Below are 25,995 nucleotides of genomic sequence, written 5' to 3' on the forward strand. Positions count from 1 at the left end.
TATCAGTTAAGCACAGGGATATCTTTACCTTTCATACTTATGCGTGCTGCTTATTTTAAACAGATAGGTAGGAACACTCAGTCGCAAGCAGATGCATTTCGAAGTTTATGCTTGTTCGTTTTATTATCGTAAGCCTAATAATTCTTAAGCCGGTCACGGTAGCCGAGCGGTCTAAGGCATGTACTGTCTTCGCTCGCTCGGACGCTGAGGTCGTGGATTCGAATCCCACACCAGGCATGGATGTTCGGTGTGTGCATGCGTTAATTCTGTGTTTGTGTTCTCCTGTGTTAGGTAGACGCCTTGCGACGAGCTGATCCCCCGTCCAAGGAGCCCTACCGTCTGTAAATTGATCAGTGAAACTGAGAAATCAGCCCTGTGTTCCGAAATGGGAGCGAGAAAAAAAGATTTCTTAAAAATTTCCTGATATCTTAGTTGAAGTGGTTTGTTCTGAGCCGTCTGTCATGATTTCGAATAAATAATTTCCACGCTTCTAACTGCACATGCATTGTGAAATTCGCTGTTCGGTGTTCTTAATATTTGCAATATCGATATAAGTGAGCCAACTCCAAGGATCGGAGTCCGTTTTGGTAAGCTTATAGTCACTCAGCTAGTCAGCAACTTCCTTGCCTTCTTCGGATCTCAAAAGCTGGCTCCAGTCTTCATAAGCCCAGACGTAATTGGCGTTGGATCCTGTGTTAAGTTTTGCGGATTTCAAATTCGTCTATATACAGAAAATTGTCTTTCTGAAGTGTTGTGTCTTCTTGGATATAATGCCGTGTAGTTCGTTGAAACCCAACTGACCTTTCGGAGGAACCTATCCCCTCCTTCTTCAGGTTCGAAGAATATGCGAAGCAAGAAACCGGCGTAAATCAGGTAGCAAGCAGACCTGATCTTTGGCCCTGAAGATAGAGGAGACATTTTCTCCTAAACGTCAGTTGGAGACGAAATTTTTCTTCGAAACATCAATTAAGTTTCAAGGGACTACACGGCGTCATATCCCAGAAGATAAACTCTTCCTGCTATTGCTGGTAATTCGTTCAGTACGAATAATGTTTCCTTTGCATATACTTTCTAGAAACTCCCCGTGGAATAATTAAAACGGTTTAATAATGTCAGTTCAGTTGGATTTCTTGTGCTTATAATTAAAATAAATTAGCATGAAGAGAAATCGAAATGTCACACCACAGAAACCATTTTATTTTAACGAGTATGCGTAGGAACATTGCAACAATGCAGTCACTCGCTCGAAATGCCACCTGTCGTGAATTGCGTATAATTAAAGTAATGTTTAAACCTTTTTGTTATTTGTTCAACTAGAAACTGGACGCAATAAGATGTGCTGATTCTCGTTCACAAAGACCTGCTATTGTGTTAGAAAGGATTACGTAATGACCAATACAAATGTAACATCTGCTGATCATGTATTTCTGGCGTGTGAGAACACCAGGCACCATTAGGCCCTCACGGGATGTCTTGAAGAAAATATTTTGAAGATTATAGAAGACTGTTTACTTGATATGTGCTTGTTTTTGGCGGTTTTTATATTTGACATATGGATGGTCATATTTGTCCAGAAGAGACATCTGTCGCAGGAGTTGGAAAGTTGTTTAGTTTATTTGTTAAAGCAGATGGGATAGCTCTGTCGGTATAGCGACGAGCTACGGGCTGGACGACCGGGGTTCAATTTTCGGCAGGAGCAAGATATTTTTCTCTACTCCGCAGCGTCCAGACTGGCTCTGGGGCCCACCCAGCCGGTACCGGGGGCTCTTCCCCCAGGGGCAAAGCTGCCGGTGCGTAAAGCTGACCACCTCCATCTAGTGCCGAGGACCTCTCCTGCACATGTCTTGATGGTGTAGCAATTAATCAAACACATGAATAAGTTTACTTTTTTTAAATGTTTGCTGTCGACATATTGAGTATGTTTCTATTCAATAAATGTGGCTTGTACACTAGTTTCGTTAGGAGGAAGAACAGAGAAAAATCCCCCAAAACACACCAGTGATGAGCAGCTGCTTTCACAGACCTTATATTCATTGTCTTCGCTTATTTTTATAAGACATGCATATAACTTGATTTCATTGTTAAGTGTTACATTATGAGGTGGTAAGGGCATGTAGCAGGAATGGTGGAGAAGAGGAATGCATATAGGATATTGATGGGAAAGCCAGAAGAAAAGAGACCACTGGGAAGACCAAGGCGTAGGTTGGTGGACAATACTAAAATGAATCTTAACGAAATAGGTTGGGATGATATGAACTGGATTCATCTGTCTCAGGATAGGGACCACTGGAGGGCTCTTGTTAACACGGTAATGAACTTTCGGGTTCCGTAAAATGCTGGGAAATCCTTGAGTAGCTGCAGAATTGGCGGCTCCTCAAGTAGGTCCCAGCTCCGTGAGTGAGTGAGTGAGTTAGGTGTTGCATTAAAATCTCCATCAAATGTGGAGAGAATCATTTGATTTGAGGATCTCACAACGGTGATTGTCAAGAATATTCTGGGATATGACGCCGTATAGAGTCATAGAAGTTCACTGACGTTTTGGAGGAATGTGCTGCCTCCATCATCAGGAACGAAAGATAAACCAGAAAAGTAAGAATTAAGCAAAAAGCTAAGTGGTTTGGCTTTATTTGGCTTACTCTTCGATCCTGAAAACGGAGGTAGTACGGTCCTCCGAAACGGCAGTGAATTTCTACCCGACCACAAGGAATCACATCCCAGAAGATGGTAGTCTTCATGGTTAGAACCAGTTGTGGGGTTTAATGTGTTGTGCAAGGTGTAGTAATTAGTTATATAGGAACAGAGTTTATTTTCCTGTTGGCAAGGTAAAATGCATTTCGCCCCCCTTGAACAGCGAAAAGATACGTGACTAACTGTATTACTGTGGGTGTAAAACCTGACTAGTGTAGCATCAAATTAGTTCATTATTCATTGAAATGTGACTTCGGAACGTGAAAGTTGTAGTACAAATAAAAGTTCTCTCCATGAATCGAAGTGGATGCCAATAAAAAGCGCTGGGCAGTTAACTTGTCCATTAGGAACATAAATGAGCATAAATATGTCTATAAACATAATCTGTACTTAATCCGGATACGTTTAAAATTCATGGGTACTGACATTAAGAACTGGTAGATCACTTAGATGATACTGAACTGTAATTGTTTGTACATACGAAGAGACTGTGACTTTAATTACCTATGGACGTGTCAAATCATTACAGTTAAGTCAATTATGTTGGTTGCTGTTGAAGTTACCTTAATCCTTTAAAGACTGACCAACCGACTGAGTGCTGAATTGATGCTGGTCCTCGACAGCACAGTGATTCTTTGTTCTGAGTCCCACGGGACCCATGACCATATTTTACTGTCTGACGGCTCTGGTAGCCTACCAGACTCCGACTAACCGTTAACGACTGGATTTCCTCACAGTTTTATATAGAAAGTCAGTTCGTACCTCGCAGGAAACACGTCTCCGCTACAAAGACCAAACAGTTAATGCTGTTTAAGGAAACAGTCGTTGTTTATTATGAGACCTATACGGAACACAGTGCAGAGATTTAGTATATTCCAAGAAAGCAGTGTGTATAGTAACCATTGGACTTTAAACGTTTTTTAATCTTGCAGAATTGCAGGACCTTTAAAATAACGTATTCAGTGAATTCCGTCGTAAATAAATAATCTTTAATTCGTAACATCGTATTCGCTTTTCTAGAAAATTTATTGGGCATATAAACTAGCAAGAATGGCAGTTTTACGGCGTACTGTTGGTGCCACATTAAAGTGACGTGTAGTTTCCATAGTAACTGAGTAGTGTGAATAAGTGGACCACTGTGTTAGCCGGTAAAGAGACAGCAATGACTCTGGACAGCAACTCCTCTGGTAGCAGCAGCAGCAAACGCATCAGTCGCAGTTTCCACTCCTGCCTCCGTGGAGCAAATTCACCCGAAGATGAGGATGGAGACGATCATGGTGAGTTGTAAGCTTCCAAACGTTGCAGTGGTCAGTAGTTACGGAAACCTCATTGTTTGTTATGCGCGGTGATGTGTAATATGGGGAGTGGTTAGTTTCTGCATAAATACGGCACGTGACTGGAATTAATTTGTATGGTATCCGGAGACTGAGATGTTGCGTTCCACGCCTGTCTTGGGGCATATCACCTGCCGGGAAATAATGAATCACGTTGAATGTCTGTATATATTTTCTGGACCTTTGGTAAAACTTTTTTATTAGGCTTCCACGTTTGGAATAATTCCCCGAAACATGGCAAATGATGAATTTATAACACAGGTTTATTGATTACACCACAGTTGGCCAGTGCCTGTGACTAAGACGTATTGAAGGCCGTGCGACACGAAATGGCTTCCCCCCTCAAACACTTCGTTCGTAGGTTCGAAGCCCACTTGAGACATGTATGTCTGCGTTTATTCTGTGTTTGTGTTGCTCTGTCTAGGTATCGTCCTTGCGTCGGCTTATCCCACGCCCAAGGAGGCCTGCCCGTCGAGGTATAACAACAACAATAATAATAATAATAATAATAATAATAATAATAATAATATGGAAGTTCATGAAAGCCAGATCCGAAAATTTTATTTTAAAATAAATGCATAAATAATTTCAGTGTGGAGAGTTGAAAGCTGCCGCTTGAAATTCCGACGAGAAGATGGAAGGACAGTATCAAGATGGGCGTTAGGAAGGAGGTGGATTGAACTGGCCGAGAGGGGTGTCCGTTGGTGCACCTGGCATTAGATGCGTTGAATTTGGGTCCTACAACTAGAGAATGAATTCTTTTAGTGTCACTTTTACTACGCACATCCGTCATTTTGGTATTATTTATGATATGGAGTTGACTAGTACGGAAATGGGTGCACCTCCTGGCATGGTCCTCACCCCAAGTGTTACGTCACTTCGCTGGAAAGTCATTACAACTGGCCGTAGGTCTTGTCTTTTCTTGTACGTAAAGTAAGAAAGTTGGCTAAAAAGAGGCGGGTCGTCAGGAAAGTTTATGTTCACTTTTTTTGAGAGAGACCAGAATGTGTCTGAACACGCATGCGTAATGCGAGTGGGTTGCGAAAGCGAAATGTGCACTAACGTGTCATGGCGTCTGTGCGCAAGCTCAAGGTCGAATTTCCAGACGCAGTTGAAGCGTCATACAGCGGAATGTTCATGTAATTTACTCAACGACTCCGTATCAACTGCAGTTTGTTTAATGTGGAATGGAATGAATGTGTGCCGTGAACTGGAAGGGACACGGAAGGAATCCATCCTAGTGTATGTGAAGGTAGGTCCCAGAACTCGCCTAGAACAGCTGATTAAAAATCATTAAAATTTCAGTCATTACAATCAGTGCTTCAGCTGGGATTCAAACCAAGTTTGACCTAAATATAAGTCGGGAGCTTTGGCAAAGAGCCAGCCCACTCGATGTATTTCAAGATTCCTAATTAACACTGAACTAGATTTTCGTTCAGAGTCACTGTGTAGGCCGATCACAGTGGCCGCGCCATCTTAAGCACGAACTGTCTTATACCGCTCGAACGCTGGAATCGTAGCTTCGAATCCCGCTAAAGGCATGGATGTTTGCGTTTATTTTGTGTTTGTGTGTAGGTAGAAGGCTTGCGACGGGCTGATCGCCCGTCCAAGGAGTCCTACCGACTGTGTATAGGATTAATAAATTCAGAAAGCCACCAAGGTCCAACAAAGGTCTATAGGGTCATAGATTAGATATAGATACGTACGTAGGTAAGGGTGCAGGATTTTATATTAAAGCTGCAGACCATAGTGTGTGCAGTTGATACTACATCGTTGAATAACCCCCCAAAAAAAGAAAATCAAGCATTCTAGAGGAAAATTAACCCAAAACCGCCTTATGTAGACAGTGCCAGTCGCGTGGTTTGTAAACGTCGGGCTACGATGACCGGGTCTCGGGTTGAGAGCCTGTAGCGGGAATGACTGTTTTAGCTAAAACAGGGAAACAGAGGTACTGATGTAGCTGCAGCAAGCAAGTAAGCTTAGTCTGTCTGTCCCTCCTTTCGTGATAACGATACATGTTTGCTCGTTTCTTCCTAGTGAGATCATGTCTCATGCGGGGGGGGGGGAGTAGGAATTATAGCGTCATGAAACGTGTAACAGCTGGCCGTTATCTCAATGGTTGCAATTGCTTTCAACGCCAAACTGGACTTCTTGCTTGCCCACTTACTTTGGGCCTCCTGTTTTTTTATGGGAGTGTGAAAGAATCCGATACTAGAGTAGGACAGACAGTACGACCTCGAAAAGGTTAAACAGAAGAATAGAAAAACGAAAAATTCAACAGATACGTGAGCATTGAGCGGATTATCACAGCGGTAAAACTATCATTCGAGAGATACAGCTTCGAATCTCGACCGGGAATCAATTGACAAGTTCCTTGTTCTGTCTCCAGTCCAGTAAATTGCTGCTGGGCTCATTAACACAGCCAAACTTGGTTTCGAGACGCAGGGCCATTTATTTTTGATTTCTAAGACTTTTACGTGTTTCGAAATGGGGCCTCCACTTCAACGAGAGGAGGTATCTTGATTCCTACTGGTCACTCTGCTCACTCTCACTCCGACTTTGTTGTGTCTCCCGTTCCTACCGGGCCTTGATCAGCCTTCTGTAACATCTTTCATACTCCTGTCTCACCAGCGGTTGCCTCAAGGAATAATGCTCCAGAATTGTGTTTGGGCGGTGTCCTGTTCTCTGCCCAGCTATCCTGAGGGTTTGGGGGCTTTGCCTCAGTCCCTTCAGGTTAATACCGGGATAGTACCTCAAATTTGGTCACAACCACTTCCTTCCACATCCTTTTCAGTTCATTGTTCATTAATCCTTTCATTCGGCGCTCTGATACTATCAGAGTCGTTAAATAAAAAGAAAGTGTCTTTTAATGCCATATAATCACAGTAGTTGATACAGGCTCCATAAAATTGCAGAATCAAGTCACAAATAATAGAAACACAGACCCAATCTCGTACTATGTTTGATCCAATGGCCTTCTCTTAAAATTTTTTGGCTGAAATTGATGATTGAGTTATTATAAAACCTCATAACATTTGGTTTATAAAATGATATGCTATTAAAAAGTCATCGTTTCGTTATCGTCTTGATACGATGAGGTATATTGTTCAGTCTACTGTTGCGTCACTGCGTGACACGGAGGCCGATACGAACAGGCTGACACTACATTGCAGCATCGGTATGCTTTGCTTCACGGAGTTTCCGTGCACAGCATTCACAACGAGACATCGAATTCTGCCAGCGATAATTTATGTTCTCAGTAGTACTTGCAATAATGGACCGGTAGAAGTACTTAGTCCCTTAAACACCCTCACTAGTTGGTACTTACCCTGATTTCTGTCGCGTATTTGCATGTCGGTAATACAGCAGGATGTAGAAAGAAAAGAGAAAAGACAGAAGCAAACAGACGATTGATAGAAAGGCAAGGGGAGAGAGATAGACAAAAGAAATATACAACGGAAGGGAAATGTAAAAAAGAAACAAATTTCTCTTCTTCACAGCGTACAGCCCGGCTTCGAGCCTCACACAGTCTTCTATCAACTGAGTACCGGGTATAAAGCGGCAGGAGCGTGAAACTGACCACTCACTTCCGGATAGTGACGAGGTTACGCATGCGTAGAGCTATACCTCCACTGCCCTCTATATTCTCATGATGTAGTAATCGCAGGGACAAATTCTGCTTCATTTTGCTGTAGTCTGTATCAACAGGACATCATGGCTCTAGGAAATATTATCTCTTTTTGTGAAGCATTGAACAAAAGACCCACTGAAGCAAAGTATGGGCGGAGTGTTGCGTGTCAAACGGAATTTACTATGCGTCTTATTTGGTGGTAGCATGGCTGATCAGTTTCACAGCCATTGAGAGCGGTCTGTAATTTCTGGTTGGTAAACTGTCTAAAGCAGCCGGTCACGGTAACCCAGCGGTCCAAAGCATGTACTGTCTTCGCTCGCTTGGAAACCGGGATCGTGGTTTCGAATCCCACTCAGGGCATGGATGTTTAGTTTGTGTGTGTGCCTTTTTCTGTGTTTGTGTACAGGTAGAGGCCTTGCGACGAGCTGATCAGCCGTCCAGGGAGTCCTACCGAATGTGTAAGATCTAGAAAAACCGAAGTGAACGGAGAAGTTCATGGAGGTAGGCCTAGGCCTACTGGGGCGGTAGTGCCAAGAAAAAAAAACTGTCTTAATCACTGCTCTGAATTAGTTGTCTGGGTGAGTATTGCGGTTCTGGAGCGTGTAATTTGGTCCGTAAGCAGCTGCCTTATATGGATACCTGGCACGATTTTTAATTGAAAGTCTCGTGTATTTGTACATTGGAATTTTGCGTACGTGTGGCAGGAATTGGCGGCTTGAAAATCTTAGAGCGCTTAATAAGTTCTGGATATTCAGCGCCAGTTAATGTGTCATCGTAATTGGATAGTCTAGCCTCGTCACGTTCTTTTTGTTTCCAGCTTCAGTAATCCAGCGATTACTTCTGGCAAAGTAACAACGGTTACTTCCCCTATGAGCCGCATACTTTAACATTAAAAATAAAACCTTCCCACATGCTTTATTTATGAGGTTCGTATGACCCTCAGAATAAACAATGATTGTTTCCGTAAACAGTGTTAATCGATCTTTGACGCTGTGTTTCCTGTGAGGTACTCGCCGAATTCTTATATATTTACATTAATTGAAACAATTTCAATTGTTATGATGTTGGTTCAGAAATGTGTTTTACATTTTTGGCTAGTGTCCGACAAAGTTTAAATAATGTAGAATGCTGTATTCTGGGATGTGGCGCCTTGTAGATCTTGTGTGAGCCGACGTTTCGGAGGAACGTATCACCTCAATCTTCAGGGTAGGAAAATCCGCGAGCGAGGAACCAGCGTGAGCAGGTGGCTGCAAACTGCCCTGAATATGGAGGTGATATGTTCCTCCGAAACGTCGGTTCACACAAGATCTACACGGCGCCACATCCCATTCTTCATAGTCACCGCCGTGGAAACCTAAGCTCTTACATTTAAATAATACAGTTCTACAGCGGCATTGCATTAATTCAGAAATCAAAATTCCGCGTCCCCTGTTTCGAGCAAATTCTTGCAACTATTCTAACTTCTTCACTTTAATACTGCCCTTATTAGAAGGACGAGCGGATGAAGACCCCCCGAAATAAAATGTGTTTCACTTTTCCCATGACTTTTCACTTCCACTACCTATCTCAGTCAGCAAATTCTCTTCTTGAACACCCAGGCTGATGAGCACTGCTCAGGCCATGGATGACTTCCGTGCTCGAAACTGATGTGCCAGGCCGTTCGGCTGCTGTGTCGCCATGGTTTTCTGTCTCCCGCCCTCCACATCCATACATTTCCCCAATTAAATCTCGTGTTGTCGGAAATCTTCCGTGTACATGTCACATGCTTCTCGTAGTAGACAGAAATCTGCTGCTCCTGCCAAGAATCAAACTTCGATTTCTTGGTCGTCCAGTCCATAGCATGGTTAATAACTGACAGTTTTTGACGATAATATAGAAACCCATTATCAACTGAATAAAATTATGTAATGAATATTAATGACATGTTGTCGAGAAACTGTGACGGCTATTAAATAGTTTGAGAAAGCTTGTACAGTTAATTTTGCTGTGAACTGGTGACATCAGCATATAAATTGCTTTTCACTGTGTAAATGAATTCTCTTGTATGCATATTGATGACTCTAAACTTACTTGTTTCAGTAATAGTTAACTCCCCCGTAATGGACATTCGTACCCCGTAATAATGAAAGATTGTGGAGTTATTTAATTTCTTTACTATCTGAGTGACTGTCAGCTTCTTGAGAAGACAAAGCCAAGCATATTCATAAGAGGCAAACTTATCTTCCGATCAGAGGAGATGTTACATGAGGACTGTGACAGCAAGGGTTCAGTTGAAAAAATCTCTGGTCGTGAGCCTCATGGGGCTTGTCGCCAAAACGAACTGATCGGCTGTAAGCCGCCAGCAGTAAAGTAACTCTCACTCTGACTTTGAACCCCACTGACGTGAAAGCGACGTTGATTATTACTTCGAGGTATCGATATGTCTGCTGCATTGCGGTATGTTCTCCCTCCCCCTCCGCGATTTTAAAGGGCACAAACTTATTTGATGCCGCACATTTCGGTATTTTGGTTATTTTAAGACGCTGTCGAAAATATTATCACGTTTAGGGACGTGACTTGCCGGTCACGGTAGCCGAGCGGTCTAAGGCATGTACTGTCTTCGCTCGCTTGAAAGCCGGGATCGTGGGTTCGGATCCCACTTAGGGCATGGATGTTTAGTTTGTGTGTGTGTGCGTTTTTCTGTGTTTGTGTACAGGTAGAGGCCTTGCGACGAGCTGATCACCCGCCCAAGGAGTCCTACCGAATGTGTAAGATCTAGAAAAACCGAAGTGAACGGAGAAGTTCATGGAGGTAGGCCTAGGCCCACTGGGGCTGTAGTGCCAAGGAAAGAAGAAGAAGAAGAAGAAGGGACGTGACTTATCTGACGAGTTTTGGATTGAATGATTGGATTTATTGCACCTTATTCATACACATAGTTCAGCCTACAGGCAATTACAGCGCTATCGCTATTCTCCACACTTTCCAGTTCATCGTTGCACGCACACTAGGATTCTCAGCCTTCTTTAATCTATCCTGGCAACGGATTTATGACAGTCTCGCTGTCATTTCAACTTACACGTGAAGTCTTCTCGTTAAAGCCTAATTCCTTTCTTGCCATTTCTGCAGCTGTCAGTTCCGAAGACTCGACTCGACTACTCACGCACACTGTTCAGTACTCCATCTACTCTGCTTCTACTACTTCTCTGCCTCTCCTACTCCTGTCCTGTCGAACACTTCTTATAACCACTTTGCACGGACCACACGGAAAACACCGTCTTCTCTCTTCAAGAATGTGTGTTTTCTATTCCGTTGCGTAGCAGTGGACGTCCTATTGTTGGGCGTGTTGCTTCGTGGGATTGTATTTACCGACCCGTTGCCTAGCAATGGGTATACACGTCACAGTATATAGTTTTCTAACACCATGCCTCCTACACACCTTTATGGTGTGAGTACAATCATAGGCGTAACTTAGCTCGTGTTAAATATGCCAGAAGCAACGTTGTTAACGTATATACTGTGTGTCTGTTTTTCCACTGCACACCGTCATGAACTGTACGCGATTAGGAATGATGGCCTACTCATGGACCGCTCGGCTTCGCTCGGTTGCTTCATTTTTCAGATGCCCAGGATCTGGTTCTTATTTCTTTGTTGTTCACGGTTTTCCTTCCGTGTATCCATAATAGCCCATTGTTTCGGTAGCCTTCAGTTTTTGTCAGATGTTAGTATTGGCTTATGATCTGTTGTGGTAACACCCCGTGAAGAAGGCAGAGGTCTCAGCAGAGAAGTAAAATACAAAATAGGGCTTGTTCATGTTTTTTTTTATATGATCCTGTGCACAACTAAATCAATATGGCTGTCGAGGAACTGAATCTTAAACATTGCATTGGACCATCTCCAAGTCTGTTGCCTCAACCAATAGGCGTCCACATTGAACGGCCATTACCAACCCCTCATTCCCTTAGATGGAGATTTTACTGTATTCCTTAACTACCCCACTAATGCAGGCACACCCTCCAACGTTATTCATGTAACATGGACGAAACTTTTAAAGTAACCCCTCTCAGCTTCCTTCTTAAAGATTTTATGAAAAAGTCGTCACTTTCTTCCCCTGCTTTCAAAATCCGAGATATGAAATATCTGGCTGGGGTTAGCTTAATGGTCTGTTTGACTTCTTTTCACTGCGACGGCTCGTGGGAGTAGCAACTGGGATTCTTAAATAATTGTTGGGGCCAGCTTGCCCGATTGGTCACACATCTCGGATGGGTAGACAGGAAATGAATTAGAAATTTATTGATAAAACTTGATGTAAAACGGTCATACGGAAGACCAAAAAGGATATGGAATTTTAACATTAAGATGCATGTTAGGACAGTAGATTATGTGGTTCAGGATCATGTCCAGTGGCAGGTCCTGTTTATCGGCGATGTTGAACCTTCCGGGTCTTGTGCCGGAGAGTTGGGTTTATCTGCTTCTTGTTTGTTTGTTGGTTCTGTTTATCATCATGGCGGCTGCCGAGGCTCTAGACGAGGTTTGTTAGCTTGTCACTGTAGCAGTCTGGAGGTCTGTACTTCAGACCTTCAGCTGCCTGTTCTCACGGCTCCTCCGAAACGTCGGTTAACAGCATAGTCACCGCCGTGAAAACCTCAAATCTTATATCCGAAATGTTCAGCACTTCCAGCGTCAGTGTCCACTGCTGTGTAGTGTAATGTAAATCCATAACTGTGACGTCATAAACAAACAGGCATCACGTGAGCTACGCTGACGGAGGTCCACTGGTGTCAACCAATAGGAGATCAGTATTATAGGCATTCGGTTGGTTTGTGTTTACCCACTCTTTGCAGATGCCCAGAATGAAATGTGCCTCTTTATAACATTCATTCATCAATGGCTCTACAGTCCTGTGTTGGGCCCTGGCAACTTCTTCAGTTTCGTAATCTCTTTTACACAGACGGCAGGATTCAGAAGAGGACTGATCAGCCCGTCGCAAGGCCGCTACCTACATAGGACAACACAGACACAGAATAAACGCACACGGACATCCATACCTTGAATGGAATTCGAACCCACGATCCCAGCGTCCGAGTGAGCGAAGACAGTTCATGCCTTAGACCGCATTATAAAATTTCGAGACGCGATATCTGTCTACAGAGTATTCTGAGCAAAGTAAATTAAGACGGCGGAAAGACAGTTGCTGATATTCCTACCGACAAGTCGACCGCATGATCTTGTAAAGGCTCCAGAATTTCCTGCCGGTGCGGTCACACCAACTGCGTACCGTATGTCGATGCCACGCTCCAAATCTGACGCCAGACGGCAGGCAGGACAAAATAGCACCCCCCGAATTATTCTGATCCCGCCGGAAGAAGGGCGCCAGACACCCGGGTGAGAAACTTCACAAACATTGCCCCTAAGATCAGGCTGCATTAAAACAAAGTGCAGTCATTGCGCACTTCTAGGAGTTGCGTACAGCTTTTGAATGATTGTTTTTATTTAGTTTAGGGTTCCCGTTCAAATTTTTCCACCAGATTGATTAAAGTCTGAGGAATTATTCTGCTTGTCCTCCTTCTTTATCTCTTCTAGTTGTCTTGTTCACTGAACAAGTTTTCTCAAGAGGTAACGTTTCTGACTTGCATTCGCGAAGCCCTCGGTTCGAACCTAGATACCGATTATCGTGTTAGATTTTGCTTCGATGCACTCAGTCCCTCAAAAAAAAAATCCGAAATATTACTTTGAAATTAGTTGCTATCGTTTCTTTCCACTTCCCGTCAAATTCATAATTCATTAATCGTCTTACTGTAACCCACACTATGCTACAAGCCGGAAGGTCGCGGAATTGAATCCCAATGAGGTGGATTTTTTTTTTTAAATTTATCTTATCCATCCAGCCGCACTACGGCCCTGGGGTCGACTCAGAAATGAGTACCAGGAATATTCTTGGGGGTAAAGCGCGGCCGTTGCGTAAGGCTGACAACCTTACCTCCATCTGTGCGCCGATTGTCTAGAAAATGTGGGAGCCTCGATGTCTGAGAACCCTATGGGCCTCCACGGCCTGTTACAGGGATACCTTTACTTTCTTTTACTGTAACCCTGGGCACTGGCAGCGTTCTTGAATGAAATGAATCGAATTCTTCCCATCTCGTTAGTCCCTTGCCTTCTTCAGTTGTGAGTCGTCAGCCCTAGTGCGGCTGCATACTGTCCCTCGTTTTCGGGGTCGAGCCACTTTCGGAGCAAATCTTCAAGAATTCTTTTCCCGAGTAATTATATTAGTAGTTACTATTGCCGTCGTGTTTTTCTGATCACTATGTCTTGCCGTTTCCAGAGTGTGAAACTTCCCCCCCACCCCCCGACGGACAACACTATTGCTAGGAGGCACGCGGGATATTCTGGGAAAATTATGTGCAGTAGTACAACTGAATTGGTTGTAATTCTCAAAATGTCAGAGGTCGAGCGTTTAATTTCGTACATTTGTAACATATTGGTAAGCATTTTTAATTGATAGAAACTAAAAAGTGTTGATTTTGAAAATGAAAACTGAAAGTCGATATTATTTCCGCATGCGCACACAAAAATTAAGAGTGGGGGCGCTATGGAGTATTTAAGATGAATGGGGGAACTAAATGTAGTTTCGAAACCGCTGCTTTGGGTTAACCTTTGCGTGTCTGCATCTTTGACGCCTTCCGCTTTAAATTGACCTCTATAGACGCAATTCGCCGTCCTTACATGGCCTATATGGCCCTGTAAGTGACGCAAAGTTGTTATGTAAGTCTGATTTACTTTTGTTAGTTTGATTAGCATCACATGAACTTGTTGATCAATGTACCGAAAATTATGCGTCATTCTAATTGAAACGACGTTTCGGAGACTGGACTTTGTCCTCAGGTAGAAAACTTAACTCTGCTTGGTCCAGTCGCTATAGCTAGTTCGGAGATATGTGCTATCTCTCTCGATTGGGCCCAACTGAGTAGGCTTCTTACGAGAGAATGGAGACAGACTCCAGTCTCCGAAACGTCTTTTCGAATAAGAATTAAGACGATGGATAATGAAGCAAAGAGCCAGATTCATCTCCGCCAATGCTACTGACAATCAGCGTTTTTAAGAGGCAATATTATCCTTTAGCCACAAGGTGAAATTCTGTTCAATGTTGGTGAACCGGATTTGAGTCTGATCGTGTTCCGTGCGTGGTGTGGACGTTGGAACGGGGTCTGAAGAGAGCAAACAGCTGTGGTGCGTGTGTGCATGCCAAGAGGAGGCCCGCGAGACGTGGGCGGGCCGTTCTCCAGATTAGCATCTGCACTGCGCTTATATTGAACCACATCCGGAGTTGTTAATGTGTTTAATCCATTCAACGTCATGATTACGGGCAAGACCCAAAGTAATTCTTTAGTTGATGTATTGTAGTCATTTTTCCCGTCACGTTTACTATTGCGTTTACTTATTTCAAACCTTTTGTTTCCACTTGTGTCTTTCTTCATAAAGCAGATAGCGTGGACCTAGGCTTATATATCGTTTCTGTTTCTTCTTTAAACCTTATTTTACAACGCTGTATCTACTTTGTACGTCGTTGAATGTCATTCTACGTGTCTGCCGGATAGACCTTTCAAGTTTGAGCGGTTCCCAGTTTATTAAATGACACTCTTTCGAAAGATACGGGAGATTGTCATGAATATGAAGTGTGCAAGGATTTTGAAGGAGATTATCATAAGTTAATTTAGATGTTCGCCTGCAGACAGAGGAAAACCGTAACTCAAGTCTTTTCGCTCCGTTTATTTTAAGATTCTTTGCAAATGCATGTATGGTGAATGGCTTGAGTAACAAATATTGCGAACAGCAGAGTTTGACTAAAGATATTTTCATCAGTGAGGTGTCATGTTTTGCCATGTTTGTAACTTTAATTGTACAGGCACACCTCTTTGGCCGATCACAGTGGCCGCGCGGTATAAGGCGTGAACTGTCTTCGCCCACTCCAACACTGGATCATGGGTTCGAATCCCACTCAAGGCATGGATTTTTGTGTGCGGTTATTCTGTGTGTAAGCAGCGGCCTTGCAACGGTCTGATCCCCCATCCAAGTAGTCCTACAGCGACTGTCTTAAGATTAAGGATCTGAAGCGAAACAAGCTTTCACGGATGTCCTATGCTCTAAGTGAGAGCAACAGGAATAGATGGATGGACGGACGGACGCACTCGTCATTACGTGCGAGTTATACGCAGTAGCTCACCGAAGGTCGCGGTGCAAGAGTCAGCAGTTACGCCCATCCCTTATGTATATAGTATTTTTTTTGTTGCTAGTGGGGTGGGACTAAGTTCCTTGCACTGCAGCCACTTCTGGCCTATTGTACCAGCCCCAGATGATAGGTGAGGGTGATTGTGGAGCAATTGGTGGAATGAAGATTGGCAGGGAAAACCGAAGTACTCGGAGAAAACCTGCCCCAGCGCCACTTTGTCCACCACAAATCCCACTTGACCACACCCGGGATCGAACCCGGGCCGCCGCGGTGGGAAGCCAGCGACTAACCGCTTCAACTATGGCGCGGCCAACTGTATATAGTATGTACCTGTGACGTAGAAAAATACGATTTCACTCTAATGTGATCAACTAGTTGAGACCGATTTCAGTTAATAGCGCCTGCTTTAATTCGAATTGCGAGAGAATGGAAGAAGCGAGGGCAGAGTACTCGTATTATGTGGGTCTGTTGAGGAAGAATGCGACCCCTCTCTCCGGTGCTCCACCTGTCGCATAACTCGAGGAACGCTTGTGTGGCCACTGAGCGTGGGTCTTTAATACCGTTTGAAAGAGAAACAGATTTCTGTATACTTCTGGTCGAAATCGGAGTTAACAGAAATTGACTGAAACCCTGAAGATGTCAGTGACGAAACAGTATGAAAGAAGCCTAGCTTTCACAACCTGATTTAAGATAGGCCCTTCGGTCCCCCAACATTTGTCTGGAGTGACTGAGTGAAGCCACGAATGGACTTGGGATATTCTGTTCTCGGCAGGGAATCGAACCTGGAACCTCCAGAATAATAATCAGGAATTCCAGTCGGTCGGCCGCCATTTCTGTGGCCTAGAGTACGAAGATGGTTTCCATGGTGACCGTGCTGAGGACGAAGATGATGTAAATGAGGACTGTACAACTGCCTTACATGGTAGATGAAGTCGACCATAAGATTTATGGTGTGACGTTGCGGTTGGGTTGTTGGTAGCCATGATTCGTATTCGTCCCAAGACCAATTTTTACGCATCGAGACGCACTTTCGTAGCTGAAAATTCTGTGGTTTTCCCGATTCCCTCAAGATAAAGTTTTGCGATCTTAGAATCAGCCACGACCACTTTCACGTCCTTTCAGACATGCACCGTATAAGATCTTGACAGTGTGGCAGTGTTCCGCGGGCTGCTGTTTCAGTAACCCTGACCTTCAGGATATCTTGATGGCCGGTGCCTGCCTGGCACCCACACATCGCGTGCAACTTACAGGTTTCCTTTTAAGAACCCCCCCCCCTCGAGCACAATTTATACTAGCAGATGGCGGATTAACTTCAGGAGACTGCCTTGCTGTGAGGGTCTTGGTGCACCCCTGACTGTGCAGTATGCTAATGTGCGAAATTATTGCATTGTATTCGGTAGCCAAGTTGGTGTATGCAAGCTGATTTTAACCCAACTTGTCCCATAAATTACGTTCCGAAATTCCTGTACGGGGTAATGACGGTCATATACATACAACGGCCTTCATTTAATCATCTCGCCCTTGTATTAAACATAAAGACAGAGAGGTATTTTCCTGTGCTTAGCACCGTTCCTTTAAGGCAGGGGTTCTTAAACTGGGGTTCACGTACCCCAAAGTGGTCTCTGGATAGATTTCACGGGGGTCGTGAACTTGAATGGGGGGAAGAGTTTCGTCTCTGTTTTCAGTAACATCATTCATGCATTCACTCAGTCGCTCCACATCCTTTTGTTGGGCCCTGGCCTCTTCTTTATTTGCGTAATCTTTTTTACACAGTAGGACTCCTTGGACGGGGGATCAGCCCGTCGCAAGACCGATACCTGCACGCTGAATAAACGCACACAAAGATACATGCCTTGAGCGGGATGTTTAAGCGGACGAAGACAGTCCATGCCTTAGACCGCGGGGCGATTATGATCGGCTGTTTTGAACAACCTCTAAGTGAAATTTAGCATTTACTTCAATTAGGAATGTAGGCAGCAAACCACGGTAGTGTTCGCAGTTCCTGAGACTCGCGCTTGATGGTCTTTGCACAGTTTGGAGCTCCTGCGATGCTTGGTTTTACATGTGGCTGTCTTCCTTTAGCGAAATAGGCAGCTCTTCACAACATCGTTACTCATTGCTTTTTACACAGACATGAACTGGCAACAAAGGTTCTTCCAGCGACCCTGAAAGAAGTTCTATCAACAGCCATAAAAGTCATTAACTTTATCAGAAGCGGGTCTCTGAATCATCGCATTTTGTAAGACATTCTGTCAAGAAATGGGAGGCAAACATGAAGTGCTTCTCTGTCACAGAGAAGTTCCTGGCTTTCAAAAGGACAAGTCTTGAAGCGTTTCTTCGAAATAAGGGCAGAAGTTTCATTTTTTCGGAAAGAAAACGAAAACCCACTCTTGGAACACTTTCAAAGAAAGTTTTGTATGCATTGTTTGGCTTACCTGGCAGATATTTTTAATCATATAAACGAGATTAATATTTCAGGGTACTGAAATCGCCATTATGGATGCTCCTGAAAAATTACAAGCTGTCGATATGGAAAAGGAGAAAAGAGGCCTACATCCTTTGCAAAGTTTCAAATGCTGGAGGAATTGCTTCACCAAGATGGAGCTGAGATAGAAAATTCTTTGTCAGTTTCTTTCAAAAGAGAAATATGCGAACACCCGGAAACATTTCGAAACTTATTTCTATCTTGATGGTATTAAAGTTGAACCATGGATCGGCAATCCTTTCCTTCTGTTACAAACCGTATCGAAAACGGTGACCTAGCCAAAGATGAACTCATTGATCGTAGGATATAAAGAATATACTACAGTTGGAGTTTAATTCAAAAAGCCTTGGAGAATTCGTGTGTTCCTTCAGAGAAACCCGTCCTCACTGAGCTGTGGAAGCTTCAATTCCATTCTTGAATCGGGATTTTCAACGCTTATAACCAGGGCCCGGATTCTGATGACATGTCATCTTTTTTTTCCTTGTATCCTGTGCGATGCTCTTAAATATATAAATCTCGGATATTAGCTGCTGGTTACAGAAATGTAAATTTTATAAGCAATTTTTTGTCATTTTTTGACATTATTAGGTTTAAGGTCATTTTTTCATTTTGGGCGTAATTTTTTGGACTTCTAAGGGTATTTCTTGTCATTTTAGGGAATTTTTCTTCGTATGTTTTCTGAAATATGAATAACATGGAAGCGAAGTGTTTTTTCTTTTCTCCTTTAGGTCATTTTGCTGGATCTTTTCGGTCATTTTATAGGTCTTTTTTTTTTAATTTTCAGGTCATCAAAATCCGGGTCCTGCATATTACATTTTTGTGTCATATTTTAGGTAATTTTTCTGGATTTTTTTGGTAATTTTTTTAAATATTTTGAGGTCATCAAAATGCGGGCCCTGCTTATAACTAAAAAAAAATCGAAATCAATTGGATGTGCAACATGACATGCGTGTTGCCTTGTCAGAGACCACCCCACAGTTTAATGATCTTATTCAAGCCAATCATCAGTACTCTTCATACTGATATGTATTTAAAAAATATAATTTGAATTTAACTTGCCTGTATTTTAAACGTCATCCACCCATCCAAGTACTAACCACGCCCCATGTTGCTTAACTTCGCTGATGTAATCAGAACCGGCGTTTTCAACATGGTATGGACGCACGAGGTATCATAGTTGGTTGAAGCACTATGCTACAAACCGGAAGGTCGCGGGTTCGATTCATGATATGGTCGTTGGATTTTTCGATTGACCTAATCGTTCCAGCCGCATTATGGCCCTGGGGTAGACTCAGCCTTTAACAGAAATATTTACCAGGAATCTTCCTGGGGGTTAATAGGGTGACTGGCGCGTAAGGCTGATAACCTTTCCGTAATCAGTGAACCGATTGTGTAGAAAGTGTGGAAGCCTCGACGTCTCACAAACGTGTGGGCCTCCACGGTCTGTTACAGGGATAGCTTCACCTTTCTTAAACGAGTATTTTAAGTGTATTGTCTTTTTATTTAAAGCGTTAGCCCAGCTGAATAGAATCATACACATGATGACGGAAGTAGGTGCAGGTTTCGAGACGTATAATTTAAATATAACTAAACGACGGACAGTATCCTACATAATCTCATAAGAACACATTGTCACAAACCTTTACAGGATCATCGTTGCGTTTCATTGATATTTTTTCCTATAACGGACTAAGAGTTTTACTGTTGTAGTGAGTTGTGATTGTCACCCCGCACTCGAGCTTTGTGTGCCGGGATAGCGTAGTCGGTAGCCATTGGCTACGGGCTGGACGACCTGGGGGTCGGAGTTCGAGTCCCAATAGGGTCAATTTTCTCTTCTCCATGTAGTCCAGACCGGCTCTGCGGGCCACCCAGCCTCCTATCCAATGGGTAGCGGTAGTTCTTTCTCCGGGGGTAAAGCGGCCGGGTCGTGAAGCTGACCACTCACCTCCAACCAGCGCCGAGGTTAAGAAAATGTGAATCTATACATCCACTCCCCCATACATCATCATAGCGTAGTGCTTAATTGGTTAAGCACAGGGACAACTTTATATTCGGGACTTGGTCTACGAGTACGCTACTGGTGTCTTAGCTTTCCCTCCTGAACATGTTTCAGTAAAATTTGTATCTGTACGAGGAAGAATGCTTGATTCTTTTATCGCGTTGAGAGATTAGCAACGGAAGTTCCCATTTTCGTAATCACTGTCTATATGGGCGGAAGTGAGGTTACCTCGGGACAGTCATGGCAAAGAGAAATTGGGCATGTCTTGGCAGAGTGCATCCCTCCTACATGCCGTCAAGAGCACAATGCTACAGTTTTGCCTGTTCGTGTTTTCCTCATATTCCCATGTTTCTTTTATGTCTGTCGGTTTATTACTTTCTCTCTTCGTTTGTCTCTTTATTTACTTATGTACTGCGTTTCCCATTTTTATTTATACTCTTTCGTTCATTCTGCCCCTGCTTTTCTTACTTTTGTATGTATGTTCCTCTTTTTCTCGCTTTAATTCTCCCATTCTTTCTTCCTCTCGGAATCTTTTCTTTGATTATTTATTCTTTCTGTCGTTTTGTTCCTTTTTTTCTTCTTGGCACTACAGCCCCAGTGGGCCTAGGCCTACCTCCATGAACTTTTGTTCCGTTTTAATGCGTCATATTTTTATTCTGTGGTAAAAACGAAGAAGAAAATTCGTGTTCCTTTCAGCTGATCGTAAGAACTTTCTAAAAAGAAAGAAAGAAAGGAAACAAAAAATCAGTCAAAAGGCAAAGAAATTGCTGAAAAGCGGAATAATTCTGTTTTGTAATAACCGTAACAGGTATTAATACTGAAGATGTTCGTGTTGCGATAAGGCGTTAGGCTTGTATTCGAGAGGTGCTGGCTTCGAATCTCGGCAGGAGACCGGCAGTCCTGACTGAGTCAAATTCCGAGCTACTTGCACCATTAGGCACGACCGCCTTCTGCCAGATCCTTTCCAATTCATAATTCACCAATTATTCTACGATTCGACCCTATGTAGTCTGAGGTATTGACAGCATTGTAAAAAACAAGTTCTGGGAAGAACTAATCGCCTGCTTTGATACGTCACGGTCCGTATAGAAAGGGACGAGTCCAGCAGTTCTTCTGTGTTTGGGTATGTATTGTCACGGTAACGTTTTACCTACCCGTTGCCTGGCGTCGATAGAGAGACTTTTACCGAGCCGTTGCCTAGCAACGATAAGGGATATATAGGCACAGACTGATGTGAGGGATGTATGAAATACGCCGTTGTGGTGTCCTCAGGTGCCATGATATACATACACTGTTTCATAAAGAGTGGTTCAGCCATTCAAAAATTGATAAAAGGGGGATACACAGACGGCATGCAGAACGCATAAGCGTACTTAATTTTTTTCAAAATCAGGAAAGTAGGCTAATAGCCAGAAAGATGTCTGAATAGGCGTAATACTGGGAAGGATGATGATGATGATGATGACGATTGTGAGAATTACACCAATCTTCGAATAAATATCGAGCATTCATTACAGCATACAGTGTCTATAAAATTCAGTAGCTGTAAGTATAAAATTACGCAATTACACACTTCAGTCCCAGACACTGATGTATAGCGGAGCCTTATGAAGCACTGTCGATAACATAATCCAATCATGGGAGCAAGGAAAAAGGTCAAAACTGTTGATATAGTTGATAATGACCCATACTGAAATAAGAAATAAAGCAAAAATAATTTTGAATAATTATTACCAGTCTCGTGTTGAAACTGTAGCAAAACGATAAAATCGTAAGTGTTGAAGCTCGTGACCTTTCGGTGGCTCCGTGACGCAAAGGTTAACATGATACCGCTCCTGCTTCTGCGCAGTCGCGTAGCCTGACTTCTACCTGTGTTCACTGAAGAAGATGGCTTCCCCGTATTTAAGTTGTGATTTTCTTTGCCGTCTCTGCCCTTGCTGTGACTCAGAGATATTTTCTCTTCTGTTGTGGTGGGAGTCGGGATAGCTCAGTCGGTATAGCGACTGGCTGGACGATCGCGGGGTCGGAGTTCGAGTACCGGTAGGGTCAAGAATTTTCTCCTCTCAACGTCGTCCAGACCGGCTCTGGGGCCCACCCAGCCTCCTATATAATGGATACTGGGGGCTCTTTCCTCGGGGGTAAAGCGGCAGGGGCATGAAGCTGACCACTTACCTCCAACTAATGCCGAGGTCAACAAAATGTGGATCTATACATCCGCTACTCCGTACGTCTTCATGGCGTAGTAGTGCTTAATTAGTTAAGTACAGGGACAGCTTTACCTTATCTCTTTTGTTGTGTTCACCACTATCTGTAACTTGAGCATCTGCCTTAATGCGGGGGATACTTACATGAGGAGTGACGATAATATACACATATATACGTAGTATATACGCAGCGTCAGAATCTGAAAGATATTAAATTTAGTTCAAAATGGCGGTACATGTGCTGTCCACAGTAGCAGTCCCTCCGAAATGTTGTTGGCCTGTTGTGAATCTGAATGCCTCCTGTAGGATTTTAGGTTCTCGTATCGATGGTTTGTGTAGAGTTCTGGTATATAACGCGGTGTAGTCTGCTTCCTACCTGCTTCGCACTGGTTTCTTGCTTGGCTTATTCGTTGACTCTGAAGATAGAGGCAACATCTTCCTCCGAAATATCAACTGACGGCGTTACATCCCAGAAGATAGAACTCTTTTGAATGTCACTACTCCACGCGCAGGTTTTGTGGGCTAGAAGGGAGTTGAGTCCGTGTACCCTCACAAACAGAAGCGCTGGTTTCTTGCTTTGTCACGTTTTTGCTTTCCGGATCATTTTTAAATGACAGTATACAGTTGGTTTGATGCTTGTGTTGCGTCACCGAGCGCTGCGCAAATGACTCGCAACTTCCTTTTTATTTCACGTCACTTAAACTGCATCTGCTATGGGAACGAGAGTGCGTCATCGTCATTTAATGACGTATACCATTACGTCATCGAAAGAATATTCTATTTTCTTCAAACTTCCGGTATTCATATGCCAGTGGGAAATTCAAACATGCTTCAAGAGGATACTCATCCGTAAGGTTGTCCACACAAGTTATGACGTACCGCAGTTTATAGATTTGACGGACGTTGCTAAGCAGTGACTTTGTAAACAACGACCGTTTCTGGGTAACGGCTCGGTAAACACGTTCCAGCGGCAAAGGATACGCACGCAACAGTCAAGTTACTATTGGAAACAGGATGTTTCTACATGGTCCTTGCCGAGATGTTATAAGCAAGGGACAAAGTCAGTTGTTAGGCAGTCCGTAATGGCGCTCAAGCCATACTGGACAGGACGCATCCCTGGAGCTCCCTGTATGGAAAGGTATCACGCATGTTTCAGGGCTTTGTGACGTAATTCGGAAACAAAAAGCCGATATCTTATTGTTCTTGATACTTCATGCCTTCATGCACCAGAATCTAACGAGCAAAATGAAGATAGATGGACGGTGGTTTGTAAGTTCAGACACTTAAAAAAGACTGAATAGCACCAAATATGATCTTGCTGAGCCGGCAGACAGGAATGGCTTCTCGAGCGATGCTCGTAGGGTTTCAAGCCAGATGGAATAGTGTTTATGACGGCTCGTTTGATCCGTAATGGAATTGTTTTTACTTAAGTGAACAAAACAGGAATGACTCACCGAATCGGGTAACTTTTATGTTCGGAAATATTTTCCAGTCTTGATATCCTTTGTTCTTATTAATGAATGAATGGATGTATTGATAATTAAGACGTACGTACTGTACAGGTGGTGCCCCCTTCGTCGTTACGGGGTACAGGCTTGTATTTGAACATTGATGAAGGCCTCTTCACCGCCCAGCTCCATTTCACAAGTTTCAGTACTTGTCTAAAAGGTTATGATGATTTTGTGTTAATACAGTAATTTAGTTTTTGCATATTATCCATCGTCCTGTTTCCTTTTTTATTTAAACACGTTTTGGAGACTGAATTTTGTCTTCGCCTACTCATTTGGGCCTGCCTCCTTCCTCAGTTGAAAACCTACTCAGTTGGACATGTCTCCGTCCCTAAGTAAAAGCCTACTAAATTGGGCATGTGTCCGTCCTCAGGTAAAAGCCTACACGTTTAGGCGTGTTTCCATCCTCAGGTAAAAGCCTACTCATTCGGGCATGTCTCCGTCCTCAGGTAAAAGCCTACTAAGTTGGACATGTATCCGTCCCTAAGTAAAAGCCTACTAAGTTGGGCATGTGTCTGTCCTCAGGTAAAAGCCTACACGGTTAGGCGTGTCTCCGTCCTCAGGTAAAAACCTACTCATTCCGACGTGTCTCCGTCCTCAGGTAAAAGCGTACTCAGTTGGACCTGTCTCCGTCCCTAAGTAAAAACCCACTCGGTGGGGCATGTCTCCGTCCTCTGGTAAAAGGCTACTCAGTTGGCCCAGTCGATAGAGTAGTCCCTGACTCCGGAGATGGGGACTAGGCCTATTGATTGGGCCTAACTGAGTAGGCTTTTACATGAGAACAGAGACAGAGTTTACTTTCCGAAACTTTGTTTCTCAATTATAAATATGACTAAATAATTGTATCATTACTATTGTTCCGTACTGAAGCTATTTGGTGCTGTCTGTTATTCGTCTTCAATCTCCCTTCCGCTTCGAAAGGAACACTTCCCATGCCTCTAAGCAAAAATCTGTTGTTGCAATTAATTATGCAGCCCGGATTCCTGCTGGTATAACGACGAACTATGAGCTTGACGGCCTAGGGATCGAGATTCAATTCCCGGCAGGGACAAGAGATTTATCTCTTCTTCAAAGCATCCTGACCGGCTCTTGGGCCCAACCAAACTCCCATACAGTGGGTTCCGGGGACTGTTTGCCCGGGGCTAAAGCGGCAGGGTGGTGAAGGCGACCACATATCTCCATCTAGTGCCAAGCTTATGAATGGTGGAGCTGTGCCTCCACTCCGACATCCATCTTCATGGCATGGTGCTTGATTAATTAAGCACAGGAAGAATTTAACCTTGTAATGATTTCGTGACATGTGAGGTTTACACAGCGATGACCGTGAAGATGCTCTCCATCATTAAGGTAGAATTGAGGTTAAGGACCGTAAGTTCTTCCGAAATCTCTGTTAAAATGTTCCAGAATATTCGGCGTCCCTTCTTCATGTTCAATAAAATGCTTACAGTTGTGTACTTTTTTTGTAATGTAACCTACAACATTTGGTATATTCCTAAGTAGAAAGTTAACTGATATCTCTCGTGTGTAACGTTATAGAGAGAAATACCGAATGTCACTGGTGTGAAGAACACGATAGCCTGTTTGTTAGCAGTGTAATTATCAACACGACGTTAAGTTTTCCACTTATCGCTTGTCTTACATTCACATCATAAGGTTACAAAAATAATTATATTTGCACGACTGCGGGGACCTTCGCAGCGCATTGCTCCATTTGCAGTAGTGCCCTTTATGCCCTGATTGTCATGTGCCTGTAGTCCTCCAGACAGAGGAATTCAATCGTGCATGTGCCCCATCTGCCCCCAGCATTGCAGCACGGACCAATAGCTGGGTCCCACTGTAATCCGGTGAATTCTAACTGCTTCTGACAATGGTGTATAAACTAAACTAAACTCCGTGGCCTACAGTCCGCAAGCGAACCACACCGACCGAATTACCGCCCCCCG

At 43.5% G+C, this 25,995-nt stretch overlaps 1 protein-coding gene across 11 annotated transcripts in view; it reads left to right on the forward strand.

Annotated features, from left to right (window-relative positions):
* The window catches only part of LOC111865176 (probable Ras GTPase-activating protein), a 569,826-nt gene that overhangs the window by 389,002 nt on the left and 154,829 nt on the right, over positions 1-25,995 (forward strand). Inside the window, exon 2 of one of the 11 annotated variants that reach the window (XM_023852980.2) lies at positions 3,709-3,965. The exons of 9 other annotated variants lie outside the window; for them this stretch is intronic. In XM_023852980.2, coding sequence (XP_023708748.1) covers positions 3,851-3,965 — 115 coding nt within the window. In that variant the 5' untranslated portion in view covers positions 3,709-3,850. Of the gene's footprint in view, positions 1-3,305; positions 3,966-25,995 lie in introns of those variants that run through there. One more of the 11 variants, XM_033751721.1, reaches the window with a different exon arrangement.

The sequence above is a fragment of the Cryptotermes secundus genome, unplaced genomic scaffold (assembly GCF_002891405.2).
Source record: "Cryptotermes secundus unplaced genomic scaffold, Csec_1.0 scaffold238, whole genome shotgun sequence".
Classification (NCBI taxonomy): Eukaryota; Metazoa; Arthropoda; class Insecta; order Blattodea; family Kalotermitidae; genus Cryptotermes; species Cryptotermes secundus.